This window comes from Phasianus colchicus, chromosome 4, assembly GCF_987193195.1.
Source record: "Phasianus colchicus chromosome 4, bPhaCol1.hap1.1, whole genome shotgun sequence".
Lineage (NCBI taxonomy): Eukaryota > Metazoa > Chordata > Aves > Galliformes > Phasianidae > Phasianus > Phasianus colchicus.
Genome location: NC_143439.1, coordinates 47,137,143 through 47,157,165, shown reverse-complemented (window position 1 = coordinate 47,157,165; position 20,023 = coordinate 47,137,143). Strand labels below are relative to the sequence as shown.

Sequence of the window (20,023 nt, the reverse complement as noted above, 5' to 3'; positions counted from 1 at the left end):
AACCTTCAGCAAAAAAGCAGGAGAAATTCAAACTGACATGCTTGTACTCTATAAAAGGGCAAATAACACTCCAGTAGTGATTGTATAATCCCAAAAGCCCTCAGTGTCTGAAGATAATAGTGTCCACTGGCTGTACTGATCTACAGATCTATTGCCAGAGCATATTCTCTGAAACAGGCTGTCCACTGCCGGCACAGAGATGAAGGGAGGTGGTAATAGCTCAAAGTTTTGTTTCCTGGCTCTGATCTTCCCTGGACAGTGCCCCAGCAGTGGCACTGGGCAGAAGCCCACAGCAGCCCACTCACATTCTAGTGGAGCACGCATCTCTTGAGGCAAACTGGAAATACCCCCACAAGCTATCGCCTATTCAACAAAAGATGATTTTTTAGCCTTAGAGGGACAGTTGCAAGGTCAACTTAGCTGACCAGCTAAGCTTATAGATCCCCCAAATAATGTTGAATTTACCAGATTTGTCCAATACCTCTTGATATAGGAAGAGAAAATAGGGATCTAGGGCAGCGTGCGAAAAACAAGCAGTATAGTCCCACATGGTATCAATTAATCAGATCTCCATGGTAGAGCTAGCAGGTGCTCCAAGCATCACTAGAAATCATACAGCAGCAACGTGATATAACTGCTGTCCTACACATATCTCCCTAAGGAAAGCATTACTTCATTAGTAAGTAATGTTTTGCAGATGCACGATTAGCTGGGCACTACTGCTACTGGCTAGGGGCTACCAGGCATCGACTGCTCCATGATTTAACTCCTGTTGATCCGTACCAAGAGCTGGGATTGAGACTTCACAGAAAATGAAACTACAACTAAAGATACACTGCTATATTTTTTACTCATTAAAAACACTGAATAAATGTAGTTTTTTGGGTTTTTTTGTTTTTGTTTTTGGTTGTTTTTTTGTTTTTGTTTTTTAAAAAAGGAAGCCTGCAAAGACTGTGTGTCATTAAGCATCTGTAATGCAGAGCTAGGCTCGTCTCCTGGCTGATAGCTGTGCACCCAATCTGGCAGCTGGTTTAGCCATAAGGTCTCTTAAGGGGCACTTCTGGCTGCCCATCAGGCAGGATGGATTTAACCAGCCCTGCTGTTCACCTTCCTGACACCCCCTGGTGCAGGGGGCCAAAGACTAGCTTGTGAGGCTTTGTGTAGGGGTGACACTCTGAGTAATTGACATAAATTAACCAGGAATGTAACTTAAATTTAGTGAAATAAAGAAATTAATTCCTGCAAGCATGTTCTTGCATACATTAAAACTATATTCAATCTACTGTAGTTTCCCATAGCCACAAACAAAAGCCACTGTCACTCAACATGAGCACCTCCATACAGCAGTTTAATTTGGTTTGAGTGGCATTACTCCTACTTAAAATGATGACTCCAGATGATTCAGAGTCACTTTTCTGAATGCAGGCAAGTCTTTAAAACACAGAAGAGAGCACCTAAGCCCCTCTGACACAGGCTGCTATTTTCTAGATCAACACCATACTCCTTTGTCCCTGTCCTTCTCAGCCCAAGGACAAGACCTGGATACCAAGATACTTGCAGGAGAGGGCACTCCCAGTGTTCTTGCTGTAACGATGACATTCCCTGGAGTCATAAGTAGTTTTACAGTCAAGCACAAGCTTCCAAAACCAGCACATTTGGTGTCCAAAGCCAGCAGAAAACTGGTATGCTTGGCATGGCCAGTGAGGATCTTCCAGCTCTTGAGCTGGGTCAAAACATTTGTAGCTTAAGAAAAATTCAACAGAGTAATAACTACTGTAACTTCCAAGAAGCTTATAGGAATCTCTTAGATCAACCTATGAAAACTGTTTCCTGCACACATTGCTTCAGTTGGAGATATAACAATAAACCTCTTATTGTCATTGAAGCATGTTTCCCTGTGTGGCTCAGGTCTCTGCACAAGTTCAGCTCCACATGCATCACACCACTGCCCCACCATCCCCCTTCACCTTCTCTTCCCCTTCTCATCTCAAACTGAGTGAGGGAAGAAACACTTCCTAGAGCACAGATGATGAGGAGCACAGTTTTATATTTCAATTGTAGAATAAGACAAGACACTTCTGGTGACAGGATCCAGAAAGGCTACCCTGACCCCAAAAGTCCCCTTTCCCAAGGACAGCAGAGCAGACATGGCCTCACCTTACTGGCACTGATCCTCTCAGCAGGACAGGGCTGGGGGCTGCTGCTGTAACTCCATCCTGTCTCCTGCAAGATGTCAGGGGGCTGCTGTCTGGTCTGTCGTGATACCACAAAGTGGACGTGTCGCTCACTGGCCTACGGGAGGAAGCACAGGGTGAATCCCATCACTCTGCTACAATGACCCAGAACAAGCTGAACAGGAAGGAGTGACCAAACATGGATCCCATTTAAGCTCAGTTTGGAATTCTCTCCACACCGGTTGCATTAACATGAAGAAGTACCAGTTCAGGTCATACAAGTTTATTTCCAGCTACTTAAAACTTGAAAATTTAGTGTTAATGCTGAAAAAAGCCTTTCTGTCTGCCCTAAATCTGGCTGCAAGTAGTGACCTGACCATGGTAATGCAATCACTGTTCATTTCTTGTGTCCTCCTGCATGCACCAGGGCAGACCAGCAATGTGCCTGCTGCAGGAGAGACATCCCACAATCAGTGCTGTAATGAGGAGCATGATCCAGCTTAGGCTAGTGAGGGTGGAGAAGAACAGTGCAACAGAGTCCACCTGTGTGTAACAAGCACAGCAGATGTAAGGCAGCTTGAAGAAAGGGATGCGTCACCACTTGAAGAGATAAAATCCTAGTGAGCCAGAACACAGAAAAAGAGAATAAGAAGGCACAGGCAAGGGCATAGAGTAACAGCATTTGGTCCCACAGGGACTCCTGTCTGCTTGTGTGGGGGTCATTATCAGGGATCTAATTTGGAAACCCCATCAAGCATCTCTGGAGCTTCTGGCGTGTCACACTTCCAGTGCTTGCTACCTCCTGCTCTCTGGGGAGGAGCTCCAAGGAAAGCTGCCATTGAATAAGCAGCTGGAAATCAACCCCAGATCCAGTTGCACTACTGGACTCATGGACAATCAAGAGAAGCCAGAGGAGGCTCCTGGGATTTACATTGTTATAGTTCATTTTGCCTTTCCTGTGGCTGGATTCAGTAGTACTGAGAATTAAAAAAAACAACTTATCTCTATCAAACTTCCAAATACAAGTTTGAAATTTGCATGTCCAGCCCATGCTATTTGAAGGTGCTACTTCAGTAAAAAAAATTTCTTAGCTATCTCACCTGCACTCTGGGAGATGCTAGGTTTCAAACTAGCAAATAAAATCTCCACAGCTTCATAATATATCATTTGGTATACACCTATATATATGTTAAAATAACTTTCTAGATATTTCTAGAGAGTTCTAGACTTTACTAGGTTTATTGTTATCAAACAATTTTACCAGTACCCTTGGGTATTCATCTGGCACCCAGAAGTAGGCTTCTACCTCTTGGGAGAAAGGAAACCACCCCAGCTTTCTAGTTTGTAAAATACTCAAAATGTAGCTGAACAACACATTATCAAGTCTCCTAAGGGCATTTGACCCCATGAAAATACAATTTTCCTTAAAACAAACAACTTCAGTTTATGCAACTTCTGTTTAAAGCTCATCTGTTGCCACATGGTTAGTCTCAAAGTTGGTTATTTAGAGGAAGGTTGTAAACGTGACTAATTCTCTGAGGACAGACTAACAGAAGTTCAACAAGAGTATTGCAACATTGCATTTGTCTCCAGGTCAGTCAAGTTAAGTAATTTCTCAGAAGTCAAAGTGTTTTAAAGAGTTATCCAAACAAGATGACTAGCTTTTGTACTTACATACTTCCATACACAAACCCATTACTACTTCTACTGATCCCCACTACTGCTTCTACTGATCAGAGTATTAATTACTGCTTCATTCTGATCTCTCCCTCTCTCCTCCCCCTTTACTGCTTGTTTTTCCCAGTCCCTTCTCTGCTCTTCACGCTAACACAAGAATTAAAGAAATGAGGTTTGCTTTGAATACTTGTTTGAATACAAGTAACAATGGAAACAATCTACTAGAACTAAAATCTGCGTTATGGTCAAAGCAAATCAAACATAGATTGGGGAATGCTCTGCAAAGCTTTGGCCTGTAAACCTCTGAAGGTCACTTCTGTGCCAGGTTGATTCCGCCACTGCTTTTTGGCAAATATTTCCCTGGGATAGGGAAAACAGCCTGAAACACCTCTAGTTACCAGTGCTGTGACACCCAGTGCTGCTGGAGGTGCAGTGTTCAAACACAACAGCAGCCAAAAGGGCTGCCTGCACCGAGGGGCTGCAAAGAAAAACCTCTGCACAAAGGTGGCTGCATCCAAGCAGGCAGGGAGGCAGGGACACGGTGACAACTTCCAAGCAGTCACTTGGAAACGAAGTAGCCATGCAGCTACCTTGGCCCAACCAAGCAGATAGGGCTGATATCCTCACACAACAGCCTACTCTTCTGGTACCATGATCATTTTCATGTCACACCCACAAGAAACAGCTGTGGGACATCACGTCATTTAGATTAAAAAGTGCCTCATCTGACACAAGATTGTGACTAAAGATGATGTGGCAAACGGGGAGCAGCAAGTTCCTGAGTGTTACGATGCGTGCACATTCTTAATTAGCAGGTACATGTTTTCTTCGTTTCAGTTCTTGTGACTGAGCTTCTAAACAGGCTGACACCTAATCTCCTGATTAACAACTGCTTTGCATATGCTGATGCATAATCACTACAGGCCTGAAGAATCAGATTTTTCTTAATTATTCATTATTAGCAGTCAAAACTAATCAGACTCTGCAGAAACGTGAAGTTCTCCCAGCTGTGATTAGCATAATAAACCATTACCACCTTTTATCGTACCATTGAATGTTCATTTTGATTTTAAAGGAGCCAATCACGTCTTAGAAGCATATAGCACTGTTAATTTGAAGATGTGCAGAGTGACACACTTTGAGATTTCAATAGACAGGGTACTGTCAAAAAATGGGAGGATGAGGTAAAACAAGCTGTGTAAGAAGAAAACGTAAAACATTTGTGGCCTCAGTATAATGGTTTTTCTCTGACATAGCATGGAAACAGGAAAAGCAAGTGATAATCGATGAAAAAACATGGCAAAAAAATGACAAAGGATCCAGGAATTTTGTATTAGACAAATGTGATTCATAGAGCTCACATCAGTGCAATCCTGGCTGTTTGGAAACCTGAGTCTCCCCTTTGATGAGCATGTTGTTTAAATTCCCAGAGACTGGTATGCATTTCAAGCATTATTATAAATAACATCCAGTCTTTGGAACCCAATAAGAACTTTGGTAGTGTTTTCAAACACTTGTGTGTGAGTGGTCTCATTAAGTCATTTTTTCCATTTCATCCCAAGACTACATGTGTTTTTTGCTTATGAGGCACTGTTGCCTTGTTTTGTAGCCATAAAGAACTGTTCCAAGAATACCAATTTTTAGAAAGGTTTTCATTCCCGACTGTGTTCCCTTTGGAGAATTTAACATCCCCCCAACTGCCGCCTTCTGCTCCCAGTTAGTGATCTACATAACGTAATCCAGAAAGATGCTGGACCAGAATTTCAACAACTGGTGTTATGCAAAAGGATGCGGTTTTGCTTCCCGGGCAGGACATGCCTGCTCAAATGAGTGGGAGGCCCTGCTCTCAGCATGAAGACAAGCTAATGGCTTTATCTTTACCTATGCCATAAACTTTTCAGTGAAAGTTGGCCACAGCCATCCGTGAACCTATGCTAAAAGGGGAAGATCTGTCACAAAATGCATTGCATTTAAAGATTCTTTCAGCCAGACTTGTGTTATCCTGATTATACCCCCTGAAATGCGGAGCATCCAGCCTGATTCAACATCTTCGTATTCAGGTATGTGAGATTCTTCGTGCATCCCTTTAAATGAAATGTTAAGTTGCACAAGTACAATGACTACTATAAATAAGAAAGAAAAGCAACAAAAGATCCTTGGCTTTGCTTTTTATGTTGAAGTTTTCTAAAAAGGTAGGCTGTAAAGAAATAAATTTAGTGAAAATGGTTCTGGAGGGGAAATTAGGCAGAAGTTCACTGATTCTGTAGCTGAGAAAGACAGTGACAGTTTTGTGGCAAGGCTGTTAAGTGCATCAGAGAGGCACCCCTTTCGTTCTCCATAAGAATCTAAATTGAGATTTATAAAAACTACAGAACAAGATCCTTATTTTTCATCCCCAAAATATCTGAATTAATTCTGGATTTAGGTAAGAAATATCCACAAGGTATATTCAGTTATAAGACATGCCTGCAGGAAGTCACTGATGCTGGGATGCTCATCCCAAAACATGTCAGTGGTTGCCTTAGACTTCTCTAGTTTGTTCCCTTCTCCCCTGGAGGGAGTCAGGACCCTGCTGGACTCTGTGATATTGGGGTACAGGCTGGTTTGCATTCTGGCAGATACAGAGCATATCATAGATTCATATAATCACAGAATGGTTTGCATTGGAAGGGACCTTAAAGCTCACCCAATTCCAACCCCCTGCCATGGGCAGGGCTGCCACCAACCAGCTCAGGATGCCCAGGGTCCCATCCAACCTGGCCTTGAACACCTCCAGAGATGGAGCATTCACAGTGTCTCCAGGCAGCCTGTCTGCCTCACCACCCTCTGAGTAAAGGATATAGAGATTCACATTGACCTGTTTTTTGAAACAAAGCCATGAAGTGAGCTGATTGCAGGAGGCATCAAAGGGAGGCAAATGCACATATTCACCCTTGTGACACCAGGGAGATTTCTGAGGTACCAGTTCCCACCCTTGATGGGAAAGGAGGCTTGGCACACCTTCCCTCCCATTAACACACACCTATTAATCTTGTCCCCGGCACCATTACTACGGATGGTGAAAATGCATCACTTGTCTTTTGCCAACTCCAGAAACAGTGCCCAAAGCCATGGTGACAGACCTGGATCAGCTGGGCTGCACTCTCCGGGCTGCCGTACCGATGGTCATGCCCGTTGATAGCCAAGACCCGGTCGTTCTCCTGCAGCTGGCCATCACGGGCAGCCACTCCTCCATCCAGCAGGTTGAAGATGAACACGCCGGGTTCGTCGGCCCTGCGGACCAGCTTTATCCCTAGCTGCTCGTCAGGGCTGCTTTTGTTCAAAATGACATGGAAGCTGTCATCCCTGCTGCAGTGAGCGTCGAGGCTGAGCCCGCTGCTTCGGCACCGGTACCGCTGCTCCCTCAGCACCGTGAGCCGCAGCACGTGGCAGGGCTGCTTCAGGATGGACAGGGCGTAGTGGTGAGGCACGTTTTTGATGTCCATGCCGTTCACCTGGAAGAGAGAGTTGTAAATCAGTGGCAGAAAGGCAATTTAATCAGAACTGGCGTGAAGACGGCTGCTCTATTTACACAGATGTCTTCACATGAGGTGGTGTGCTCTGCTCCCAGCAGCGTGGTGCAGCAGGCCAAGTCTGTGTGCAAAGGAGTCCTTCCTCCAAGGAAAGGACGCACTGTACAGACACTTTCTGCCTTTCCACCCCCCTCCCCCTTCTCTCAGCTCGGATAGTCTCCAGACATAACTGTTATTTCTCAACTTTATTATTGTTCTCCCCCAAGCTCCAATATCCTTTCATATATCTTGGTTTTATTTCACTAGCTTCTGATTTCAGATCACCTTGCCAGCCCTTCCTTCCACTCCCACTACTTTCCAGTTGTTTCTCTTCATTATCTCTCAGCTGTTTTAGTAAAAGAAAAAAAAAAAAAAGTGCCCTACTAATGAACCTCTAATTAAAATGGAGAAAAGAGCCTCAAGCAGAAGGCCAAAAGCACTGAGTATTTAGCAGGGAGTTGCTTACGCATCACACTGGAGTATTGGGCTTTTTGTGTTTCTTTTTCCAGGTAGGACTTACCAGAGATTTGCCTTTCTTCCAAGTACTGAAACATTAAAGTAATGTAGCACCCTTTCAGAGCTCCAAGTCAAAGGGGCAGCTGAGAGAGCTGTTCTTGTTCATTGCTGGAGCCACTGCTCACAAGATACATGATTTTTAACCATCTGGCCTAATTCTTGCTCATCTGTTACACATTTCTATAGAAGCAGAAGTAGCAGCCAACGGCTAACACCTGAAAGCTGTTCATTTGTTTCTAGAGATTTCACCTGTGGCTGCTGATGGGGCAGCTCTCACAGATCAGAGCAAGCAGTGCCTCATATTGTATGGTGCTGATGCAGATAGGACATAAGTTGACCAGACCCCTGTCACCTCCTTAAGTGGGATTTGAGGCAATGGAAACTGCACTAAGTGAGATTCAATTCCATGGCTCGGTAGAAAACAAACAAACAAACAAACCAAAAAAACAGGTCAAATAAGTCTTGCCCCTGCTATTAGAAGAAAATGTTTATTCTGCTGGGTCAGACATGCCAACATCATGCTGCAATGCATTTTGGATTTGCCATGCTTGGCTAGAAAGTAGAGAAGCCTGATAACTGAGTGGGAAATGCAAACAAATGTGAGTTATGAAAACAGCTGACATGAATGAAATCATAGCATGCAGAGGAACCAGACTTCTTCTTGCATGTATTATTCCATCTACACAGAGGCAGCACTGCAAATCTCATGATCAATTTATAGTTACTCTTTGTCAGGATACAATTTTTCTTTATCTTGTACTCCCACAGTACTGTACCTTTAGTATCATGTCTCCAGGCAGCAATCTTCCATCTCTGGCAATTACTCCATCTCGATAAATATGCTGTATAATAATGTGAACCAAAGGAGTCTCGCTGCCTCCCACAATCCTAATGGCCAGGTTCTCATGGGGATCAGTCCGGTTGATCTTAATGCAGGTGATTTCACCATCTGGAATCAGGTGATACAATCTGGGAAAACCTGGAAATGTAGATAGTAAGGTATTTATATGACATCTTGTCTTTGCTTCATTAAAACATGCACCGTATGACTTCAACTACCTGTCAGTTACCAAACTAGGTTTTATGCATTGATATGATATGCACTACGTGTGGAGAAAAGAAAATGTATGTTTGCTTTAGTGAACTTAAAGGGATCGTTTTTAATGAATATATTCAAGCTTCCTTTCTATTTTTTTCCCCCTCAAAATACAGCCTCAAACACTTGATGCAATCCAGACAGATGAAATGAGCTTAAGAAAAAAACCACAGTTATGTGTGCTAAAATTTTAAGGGAATAAAATATGTTTTTAGCCACCAGAGACCCCTCTGAAACAGGTCACAGCTCCTCACTGGCCCTAGAGAATAGGGGCATAGACAAGCCAACAAACCCTGGTGGTCTGTGCTGCAGTAAGCTGCTGACTTTCCTCACTGCTAGCATCCCAGACTTGGCTTGTAACAGCCATGCAAGCTTTTTTTTTTTTTTTTTTTTTTTTGCCTCAATCTTACAGAAAGGCAAGTTCTCTTTGGCAATCCAAAGCAAACAGCAGTTTCCCTACCAGATCATCCTCTTTACATCATCCTTGAAAGGGGAATTTCAGAGGTGATCTGATAGATCTTCAAAGAGTTACACAAGCAAAAGTACTGCTGCTGGCCAACCAACTCCATCAGTTCTAACACAGACTTATCCTAAACCTTGTTAAGAAATGTGAATTCAAATGAGCACACATCTGCTGCCATTGATGCAGGAGGTGACATTTCCACAGTATTGCTCATAGCCTTGAATAAATCTACATAGACTGGGTGGTATTTTCACAAATCTGTCCTGTGCTTAACCCAGACACCTCAATACTCTGCTGAACTGGACTCTTCATGCATGAAGGATGAACCACTCTACTTTCAGAAGCAGTCAGCCCTCCTGAATTAATCTGTTTTCCCAAGATTTTTCACATGTTATGAACCTGTGGGGTAGAAGGGAATGATGCTGAGTGCTCAGCTGCAAGGGAAGATCACTGCTGGCACTGGCAATCTGAGTGTGAGGAACAAGGAGCTACTGTGTGGAGGGATCCTGTTTTTTAGTTATGGTGTGCTGGAGGACTGCATCCTCTTCCAAACTCTATTTTTCAGCTGACATGTTAGTCTGCACAGCATGTCTTGGGCAATTTTAATCCACATTCATCATTGAGCAAAATTCAAGTAAAAGCACTACTGAGCTGACTAGTACAGACACATCAGTCCTTAAGTGTCTTGTGCCCCTCCATATGTGACAGAAAGCTTTCGAATTTCTGGTATAAGAGTCCACATCTATGTGAAAACCTGCAAATAGAAAAATGAAGTGCTAACATTTTTTCAATAGTCTACTTGAGAAATTAAAGTACAGCAATTGCAACTGAGTAGCAGAAAACTGTTAAATGAAAATTAATAGAGCAGTATCAGAGATAGAATAAATATTTCCTACTACAGAATTATCAGACAACAAACCAGAAAAGCACCAAAAGTTCCTGGTAGAGATCAAGGGGAAAGAAAGAGTAGGAAAATAAAACCATCAATAAATACCACATTAAATCCCTTACCACTTCTTGATCATACGCTCTTCGGAATGGGAAGTTGTCTTCCTCCACGTCTGTAAAAAGCACCTACCGGTTGCACAGACTTCGACTTCATAGTTTTATACAGAGTTGACAGGCAATGAAAATCTACCAAATAATTACACAGCTCAACCTCCAAGGATCACTTAGTTACACTCTTGTTGCGGTTTCTGCAGCTGTACTGATTTGCTTCAGAGTTGTGCACAGCTTTAAAGTCTCAGGACAGGAAGGTGCGTTGTTCCCCCGTACTCCTATACTTTCTGAACATTATTTGCCCAGTTTGGAGCTTGTTTGATTCCCCCCTAGTCTGAAGGTGGACTCATACCATCTAAAGGCAGGCCTCTATCCCAAATGCCTAATTTCTTATGCAGTGTAGGAGCAACCAAAGGAGCTGCTAAACTCCCTCCATTGCTATGTAAGAAAACAAAACCAATTACTTGATGGCTCAGTGAGGTACTTAAGGCCAGATGACACAAGCACTCCTCAAAAACCACTGAAGGCTTTGTCCTCATACATAGTTTGTACTCTCAAGGTAGCTCTAAGTGTTTACATTAGTAAACAACAAGTGATAATATAGACCATCACATATTTTTCTCTGCTCAAAAATGGAAGAAATAAATATTTCTATATATTTTGCAAGCTATCAAAACAGTCCTATAGCAGAACTGATCCCACTTCACATTGCATGATGATTCAGCTCAGGTTGTACCAAATAGCACTTGGTGGCTTAGGCACTCATCCTCCTATATGTCAATCTGATCTCTTTTTCTAAAGGAATTAGCTATTTCTTGACCATAGAGAGCAGATTGAACAAGCTGCTGATACACTCGTGTTATATCAGTTTCTAACTATCCCAGAATAAAACCAGAGCAATGTGGCAGTGAACAAGACCCATCACATACGAAAGAAAAAAACTTATGTAAGTTCTTTTGCTTCTTGAGCAATGCTTTAACTGGCTTAGTAAGTGTTGCAGTGGCATTTGGCTTCTTTTCAATATGATTTTATGCAGACCCTTTGAAAAAAATTCAAATAATTGATTTCCTTCTAAAGCATGCAGTTGATGACAAAACAAATCCTCCCGCAGCATTTTTCTTGCCAGTGTGCAAATCACCATGTTCCTCTTTTCATAGGATATGCTGCTTCATGTCCCAGGTTTGATTTATTTGTGTTCTTTATTGAATATAATCAGTAAATTGTACCTTTTTCTTCTCAGATGAGTGAAACATCAAAATAAGTGGATGACCACTTAATTTCTGATATCTTCATCAAAGATTTGCCTCTTATTTTCAACCCAGACACATACATGATGTTCGCATAATCAACAGTTTAGACTGTCACGAAAAAAAGACAACTGACTATTTTAAAAACTAGGTTTGAAAAGCTAAATGTATAAAGTACACACACACACTTTTGAATAGCAAAATTTGAGATAGCTCTTTCATCAAACAATCTGTATATATTACGTGGAGGCTCATTAAAACCTACCTTGCCTGTTTCAAGAAAATGCTGCACCTGGAAACAAAGTCTTTGACCTTTAATTTTGTAATGTGTGCACTATCCCCACAAGAGGTGGGCCCTGCTACAGCACCTGGTTACCCACAGTGAATGAGACCTCAGCAGGTCTCACCAAATATAAGGCATCTGGGTAAGAGCTTGCACCACTCACATGCATCCTACTGTGGGGTTTGCACAGACCCCACTTTCCAACCCTTTCCAGCTCTTAATTAAAGTTCTCAGTTCCCTTTGACCAGGTTTTCCAGAGCAGGAAAACCCTGGAGTATTGCATACCTTTCTTTACCATTTTATATTTCCAGTCCTTAAATATTGAAGCGCTGCTGAATCTAGAAAGAAGTAAATTTTCTGTCTTGTTTTTGGTGACTCTTGCAGGTCTTTCCACCGAGTGTTGTGTTTTTGTTGCAGGGATTGGTATGGAGCATTCTGAATCTGTCAATAATAACAAAATGTCATCTGCATTCAGAAATACTGTGTTTTTTCCTCAGGTAATATTTTCCTTATTTGAAATTTTATCTGTATTTCCATCAGAGTAACAAATAACATAGGAGAGGCCAGCTTTACCCATCAAATTCTGCTTGTCTGATACAACACAGGACACCACACAATTATTAGTACATTAGTCGTAAGACTGTAATAGGCACTTTTAAGTACACTTAAATTTTAGCCCCACAGTTTACAGTTCTTAGTGTAAGTGTTCCTCCAGGTCTTGGGTTTCAGCTGATTTCTGCATGTACTGTGCTCTTTCTGGAAGTATCATTAGAATAACAGCTGCCTCCATCCCCACAGCTCTGCTCAGTGTGTCTGCTATGACACTTGTCTCCAGAGCAATGCAAAGTCACTGTGAGCACAATTTCTGTCTCACGTTGCCAGTCCTTGCCCAGACCAGAAGGTCTGGTTGATGGGAAGTGCTGGCTGGAGCCCCCAGAGCTGTGTGTGCCTACAGCCCACCTCCATGAATCCATCTATCTGCAGGGATAACAAGCATTCAGGCACATGGTCATCACAATTTAAATGAAAATGGTGTAATCTATTCTTTGAAAATACGTGTGTCTGGGAACATCACTTGAATCAGTGTGGGGCTTTGTTCTGCAACTCTTCTTTTCCAATCATTTTCCAGTTAGCATTTCATTCTCCCAACGGCTTGCCATCTTTCTGAAAACAACAGTGTTATTTATTCCATTAGTTCTCCAGGGGTGCTGGTCTGATGCAGGGGGCAGGTAGTTGGCAATGCCAAGTGCAGTGTCTTTCATTTTTTCTGGATATTACTCTTACTGAAAGAACTAAAATGAATTTGTCATAGAGCTGTCTCAAGAACTGTGGCTGCTTTATTTACAGCAGGTGAAGTTTATCAGTTTACCTATCTGCAGTGGAGGAAACACTACAGAGCCAATCTCATCTACTTGAAAACTGTCCAGCTTGCTATCCTGGGGGCAGAGTGCTTTCAACCAGTTGTGTAATATTTCTAGCAGCCATTTTAGGAAATCGGAACTGCAACTGAATCAAATTTGGAAAAACGGGAACAGTACTAATGTAGCCTTCCTAGGGCGAAAGTTGAGCTGATGCTTCTTGTCCTGGGGCTGGGAAAGTCACTTTGTTTTCTTCACTTAAGAAGTCTTATTGCCATGGAATGGTTGAAAAAGACCTGGCTCTGGCACTTAGAGCATTCTGCATTTCACTTACCTCCTTTTTCTTCATGTGCCTTTCCAAAACATCGAAGTATTTATAATATCTATCTTACACATGCATATGCATATATATGTAGACATACACAAAGAGAAAACACAGCTGGGCTCCAGCTGAACAGCAGGAGGGAGGTACACCCACATAACAGTAGTCTGCTCTGTGAGCCTGCCAGTGCTGCCAGGGCTGCCTTGGACTTGACTGCTGCAAAGCAATAACAGATGTAGCACTGCATCAGCCCTGGGACTAAGAAGAATTAGGCTGACTTTGAACTGCATTTGACATCCTCAAGCAATCATAAATTCAATTTATTTTACAATGACTTGACTGCAAAATGGAACTGATGACTGATTCTGAAAAGCAGCAGTATGGCTCCCTTTTACATTAAAGAGGGTTTTGCAATTGCATTCTTGAATTCTTTCCTCCTGAAGAGTTAGCTGGTTTACAACTTGTATTTGTAGATCAGCCTGAGTAAAGAGTGTATATATATAATCTTTCTTGGACATGAATTTAAAGTGTGATGCCAGCCTAAGAGTACAGTGATACAAATAAGCATGGCAAAAACCAGAGCAGTCTTTGCTCGGAGATATTTTATCATTTAACTAGATTGTCAAGGTCATTTACACTACTAGATCCAGTCAAAAGATATCACATCTTAAATGCATCACTGCCGGAAGGGTGTCCCTGTCACTGTCCCTCATTCTCAGAATGAAACAATCTCTTTTAAACTTCCCTAACCTCTACTTCAGACCTGGGAAGCCATGTGCAACACTAAGTGCCATGAGTGACATTATTCTCTGGTTATTTACAAATGATCAGGTTATTAAAAATGAGAAAATCTTAAGCCTTTCTCCACCTAAACATTTTCTTTTCACTGCTCACACTTTTCATGCACTTCTAACATGTTCTTTCATTTGGAGAGTGAACACTTTTCTTATGAAAATATCACCATAGGCAGAGAAACAAAGAAAGCCTGGATCACTTAAATCCGGAATGTGTGTATACAACATCAGGTTAGACGAATCAAACCATGGGCTGCAAATGGAAATCGTGAAGTCATTTTCACAGCAAAGAACTCATAACAGCAGCAGCACTAGACTGTAACTATTCTCCTGCTCTAATTAGTATAGATATCATATTTTTCAGTGAACTGGGGTAGCAAAGGAGTTTTCCTAATCCAGCACTACATTCAGCTTTAAGATTAAGTCCAATCACGGTTATTTGGATGCCGTCCCTCCCCCATCAGAGATGACTTTTGTCTTGCATCCCTGCAGAGATACGGCAATTGAGCACAGGCCCAGTGGAGGTATCAGCTTCATATTAGAGTACCTCCACATGCTGCTGCAGGCAAAAAATTGATGTGGCAGCAGAAATCCATATCTGCTGCTGCTTTTGGGGACAATACATAGGTACATATTACGGTTTTTGCTTTCAGAGTTCTTTTGAACAAAATAGAGGCAAACACAATAAGCAGAGATACTTGAACTGAGATGAGTAAATTCTAAAAATGGGGGACAGGCAGACTTGTATTAAATAACTGCAGAGCAGACTGCAGCTATCCTGGTGACCAGCTCTCACCAGGAGTCCAAATCCAGACTACTTGGAACAAGAGAGGTTTTAAAAAAAAACAGGAATAGAATAAAACATACAGAACTGGAGAAGAAAGCAAGTACCCAGCTGGCAGGATGGTGATGACTGCTACAGAAAGAAGTATATTCATTTCTTCTTCCAACTAGAAGAAACACAGAGTGCCTTTGAGATGCACAAAGCTCCTGCTGCAAAGGACTAAACAGAGATCCTTGTTAAAGTTATATTTGTATTGCTGCACACTACTTGCTTACGTTTTTTCAAATACCAAATTCCAAAACAGCTTAATCAAAATGCATTCTTTGCATATGTAATTAATACAGTCATTTGAGTACCCAGCTTCTGTGAGCTCACACACGAGAGTAACTGCTCATTAAGCAATTACATGTCTACCTGGTTTTTCCAGTGCAGTAGAATATATCTGGAATTTTACAGGCATACTTGGTGCTAAATAATGACATCACGAGCAGAATCAGGTACAGAATGACATCTTTACAGAGAGTGCCCTTCCAGGCGACCATTATATATCCCTTAAAAAGGAAACAGTGTTTTTCATTCTGCTGAAAATACAAAGACCAGTGTCACCTTCACATCTACTTCTGTTATCATCTGGGTTACTGGCCAGGTGTTGCTGGCATCCAGATCCCCTCATGATCTCTGGACATGAAACCAAGCTTTCAGTGGCACTTTTAGCAATGTCCACTATAAGCCTAGGTAGAAAGCTTTCCATGCCTGATCCTAAAAATTGTTTTTTGTAAAGCATGAGCCTGAGAAATTCAGGATTTCACTCTTTCTGAAGAAGGTCAAGATTTGATTACAGCAGATTGAGCAGTTGCTAGCAAATGAGAAAAATACCTGCTTTCTCAAAGATGGCAGTAGGCAACTTCTTTACAAAGTTTTGCTAGGGAATCTTTAACAAATATTTGGTAAAGTTATTAACTACATTTCCAGGTCAAGAAGCAGAATCATAATATTTTTATGGAAAAGTTTCATAGTTTTGAATTATCTGGCTTTGTTTGGGTTACATCAACAAAAATCTGGACAAGGAGAGCAATGATAGGGAACACAAGAACTGTGTTGAACTCTTCTAAAACAACAAGCAAGGGAAGCAGAAGAGGTACTAAATACTGTTCTCTGATTTTAGAATAATCATGCCTAAGGCATCATTTTGTCCTTATTTTCAATAGGTTTCAATGACAGCGTGTCATATAGAGCAAAGCAAAGTTGACCCCATTGCCTTGTTAAAGCCTTTTACCCTGGATTTTTTTATCTGGGAAGAGAGCTGAGGTGCTGAGGCATCAGACAAAGGAATAATGAACTCAATTAGTGCCTTGATTAAGACGATGTTTCCCACTCTATCATCACTTCCTTTTCATGCACAAATGCTAATTTTGGCTTTGTAATTATGATCCAAAGCAAGTAGTAACATTTGCTTATTGCTTTGAGAATACCAAATGTTAAATGTTACTGCCTGCCAGACCCCTCACCCTTGACAGATGTCAGGGCAACTTGCCTTTTCCCTCAGCTGAGAGCAGAGCATTCTTACCTCATCACCTGCCTAGCTGAGGCAACAAAAATCTATCACCAAGGACCCTACAGAAATGCTGGGATAATTTCAGTGCTTTACTCTTTCCTACTGTTGTTCCGCTGGTAACTTCTAGTGGTTCATAACCATCAGCAGGAACTTATGAGATTTCCATAATGTGTGATCACTGTGATCTGTTTGCTTTAGGGGGAAAACACACACATGCTGGCAAAACCTCTTGAACTAAATGACCAAATGACCCAAAAGAGCAAATCAGCAGCAGCTCCAGTAACAAGTCCCAGATGCTCAATCCCACATCCTGCGCACTGGATACTGAATTAACTGTTGCACATGGGCAGTTACCAGCAAAACCCTACGTGAGGTCCCACAGACCTCTGCTTTCCTCTTCCCTCTCATTCACTAAAAGGTTTTTTAAAATAAGGAAAAGTAGAGTTTTCAGCTTCCTTTTAATCATGTGCATCCATAAAATGAAATACATATCAACCTTGGACAGCCAGCTCCAACATGCATAGGGTCCCTTGCCCCATTTAAGTGAGAATACAAGGAGAACAAAGCATTACCTTCTTCTCCAGCAACAGAGTTTCCAACAGCTTCCCTTTCCTGGTCAGCCTGGTTGGAAACCGCACTTCCACTTTTTGTCCTTCGAAGAACGCTGAATGCCTTGTTTATTTTTTTAAAAGATCTGCTTCTTATAGTGGAGCGTTCAAAGTGTCGAGCTGCAACAGCAGGAAAAAAAATCAATACTTTTCAACAGTTTCAGACCCACATCATTTCTGCAGCCTTCGGCAGACAACAGAGCAAAACAGCAACACTTTGGTGTCATGACTCCAAGACAACACCCACCCGCATGGAGGTACAATTATCCTACCTCTGCACCACACCCTGACACTGCCACCTCTCCTGTCTATTCTGCCAGCCACATGCAGACATCTGTACCTGCAAGTGTGGCAGTGTGGGAGAAAATAATCCTTGGTCAGGGCAGAATCAGCAACAATCTAGAGGAAAACGTATAGAAGAGGAAAAAATACTGCCCTTCTCAACCTACATAAGTTAGATCCCCCGGACCCCAAAAAATCTGGAATTTTTGATGAAAATCCACTACTGCCTCAAAACCCTGCAGTGCTTCCAATCTGCCAACAATATTATGACAAAAATTCAAAGATCGTCAGGTGGGAGAGACCTACTAAGTCACATCTTCTAACTTGGGTAAGGCAACACAAAAAAATCATAATATTTTCACTCTCCTTTCCATCCTACTGAAGATATCATCACGGCTGTTGCTGCTCTCTGAGCTCTACATGCTCGCCAAACATTGTAATCTAATAATACAACATTCCCCCAAACCAGACTGCAGCTTTTAAACTTTGGTGGGATTTAATTTCATCCTGATGTTCTTGCTCTGTCCCTTTCCATCTCTCTCTTTCTGCATGCACAGAAGGGGATATTGTTGCTCTTCGTTTAATCTTCCTTCAGCCCTTTATCCATTCTCCCAGCACAGAGGTGGTGCATCACAAAGCTTGTGAAACACAGTTTTGGCTTCAGAGACCACAAATACAAGATTTGACCTCACTGTTAATACTTCTACGTAAACCATATTTTTCAATTGCGATGCTCATCGGAGCCAGGTGCTATGCCACAGGGTGAAGAATCAAGGCAAGGAGCATCTTGTCCCTACCTGCTGTTATTTCAGCAGAAAAAACAGTTCTGAAGTGCTTCTTTCTGGGAATCTGGCAAACACTCCCCAAGCTCCCAGAAACCTCTCATCATCTGTTTACTGTAAATATTTGTCAACTGCCCAACACAGTACCCAAAAGATTTGTGCTTATGTGCCCATCACATGGTCTGTAGGGACCACCTGGGCCATCATGTTTTGTTGAAGCCATTGTTGCACCATTTCCCTGGCACTTCACACACCCCAAATAATCTTTCTTGAGACCTGCAGTTTGCCTGAGCAAGTCTTCAGAAAAATGTTGCCACTGGATAAGAAAATTTGTTTTTCACCTGAAATATACTGGGTCACTGAAGTCCCATTTGAAAAAGCCATTTCAAATTTTTCTTTTAAAAAACATCCTTCACCAGCACGCGTTTCTCAGAAAACAGATGCTGGAAGAGGCCACCAAAACCAACTCTTTGGGTCCTTACTTCTGTTGCGGTTGCTGCAGTGCAGGTCCCTGGGGCTGCTACCCGACTGGCTGTCCTCAGAGGTGGGGCTGAAGGCGGGGTTCACCAGCCCTGGCTCGTCGGTCATTAAGGCGATGGCTGCAGCTGCAGAAAGCTCAGGGCCCAGAGCAGCTACTGCCAGGTTGGAGCTGCGGTCTGGGGAGCAATCCTGGGAACGCCGCTTCCGCTCCTTGGTAAGGCCATAGTGGGATGCTCCTTTGCATCTGAGGAGAAGGTAGGGAAAGGAGACGTGATTACAGATTGTATTGAAATGTTGCATACTTATGGTAGTTGGCCAGTTCTGGGGAATTATTCAGAGTGCAAAATGTAACTGTCACAGTGGATGATGATATACAGGCATGGATTAGGAGAAAAAATGCCAGTCAATTGTGAAGAAAGGAAACTTTTCCAAACTAGCTGAATTTACATAGGAAGTGTACTGATGGTCTAGAGAAGAAAGAGAGTTGCAATGAAAACTTCAGGCCCATAGTACTATGTGTAAACATTCAGTGTGGATGAAGAAGGACCCATGAACAGGTGGCTCGTTACACCACAGACTACAGCCTATAATTTTCTCCTTGCCTCTGGTTAAGGAAGGAGAGCATGGTGAGATGTAGCAGACTCTCAATTTCTACTGGCTGAGTGAAAGGCATCTCACCCTGATCCATGCTCTGGCCAGCCTGCCTGATCACCAGGCAGTGACACCAGGAGCCCTGCGCCACACTCATTCATCCTCTCCGATCTCAAGGCTGGTTCTAAAACAATTCCAGGGAGAAATGTAGCTCCTACATTCTGACATGGCTTTAGTAGTGACAAAATTCTCCATTTCCGATAGATAGAAGTGTACTCCCAGAAACAACTGACTTTTGACCCCAGCTGTCTGCTCTGGGCTCATCCCAGACAGCAAGATTGGGACAATGCACGGCATTTCCTTCTCAGACTTCCTAAAGACTGTCACTCCAGGAAAATTAGAGTCTTCTGTGCTCTTCTTGGTTCAATATTTAATTAAAGATATAAAACAACCAAAGAGAT

General features: G+C 42.3%; 1 protein-coding gene across 7 annotated transcripts in view; it reads right to left on the bottom strand.

Moving 5' to 3' along the window:
- The window catches only part of LNX1 (ligand of numb-protein X 1), a 103,065-nt gene that overhangs the window by 12,666 nt on the left and 70,376 nt on the right, over positions 1-20,023 (bottom strand). For 5 of the 7 annotated variants that reach the window (XM_090139436.1, XM_090139437.1, XM_090139433.1 and 2 more), the window contains 6 exons: positions 18,974-19,215; positions 17,392-17,547; positions 12,292-12,447; positions 8,695-8,897; positions 6,974-7,345; positions 2,158-2,292 (listed from right to left, as the gene is read on the bottom strand). In XM_090139436.1, coding sequence (XP_089995562.1) covers positions 2,158-2,292; positions 6,974-7,345; positions 8,695-8,897; positions 12,292-12,447; positions 17,392-17,547; positions 18,974-19,215 — 1,264 coding nt within the window. The remainder of the gene's footprint in view (positions 1-2,157; positions 2,293-6,973; positions 7,346-8,694; positions 8,898-12,291; positions 12,448-17,391; positions 17,548-18,973; positions 19,216-20,023) is intronic. The other 2 variants (XM_090139440.1, XM_090139439.1) reach the window with 1 other exon arrangement.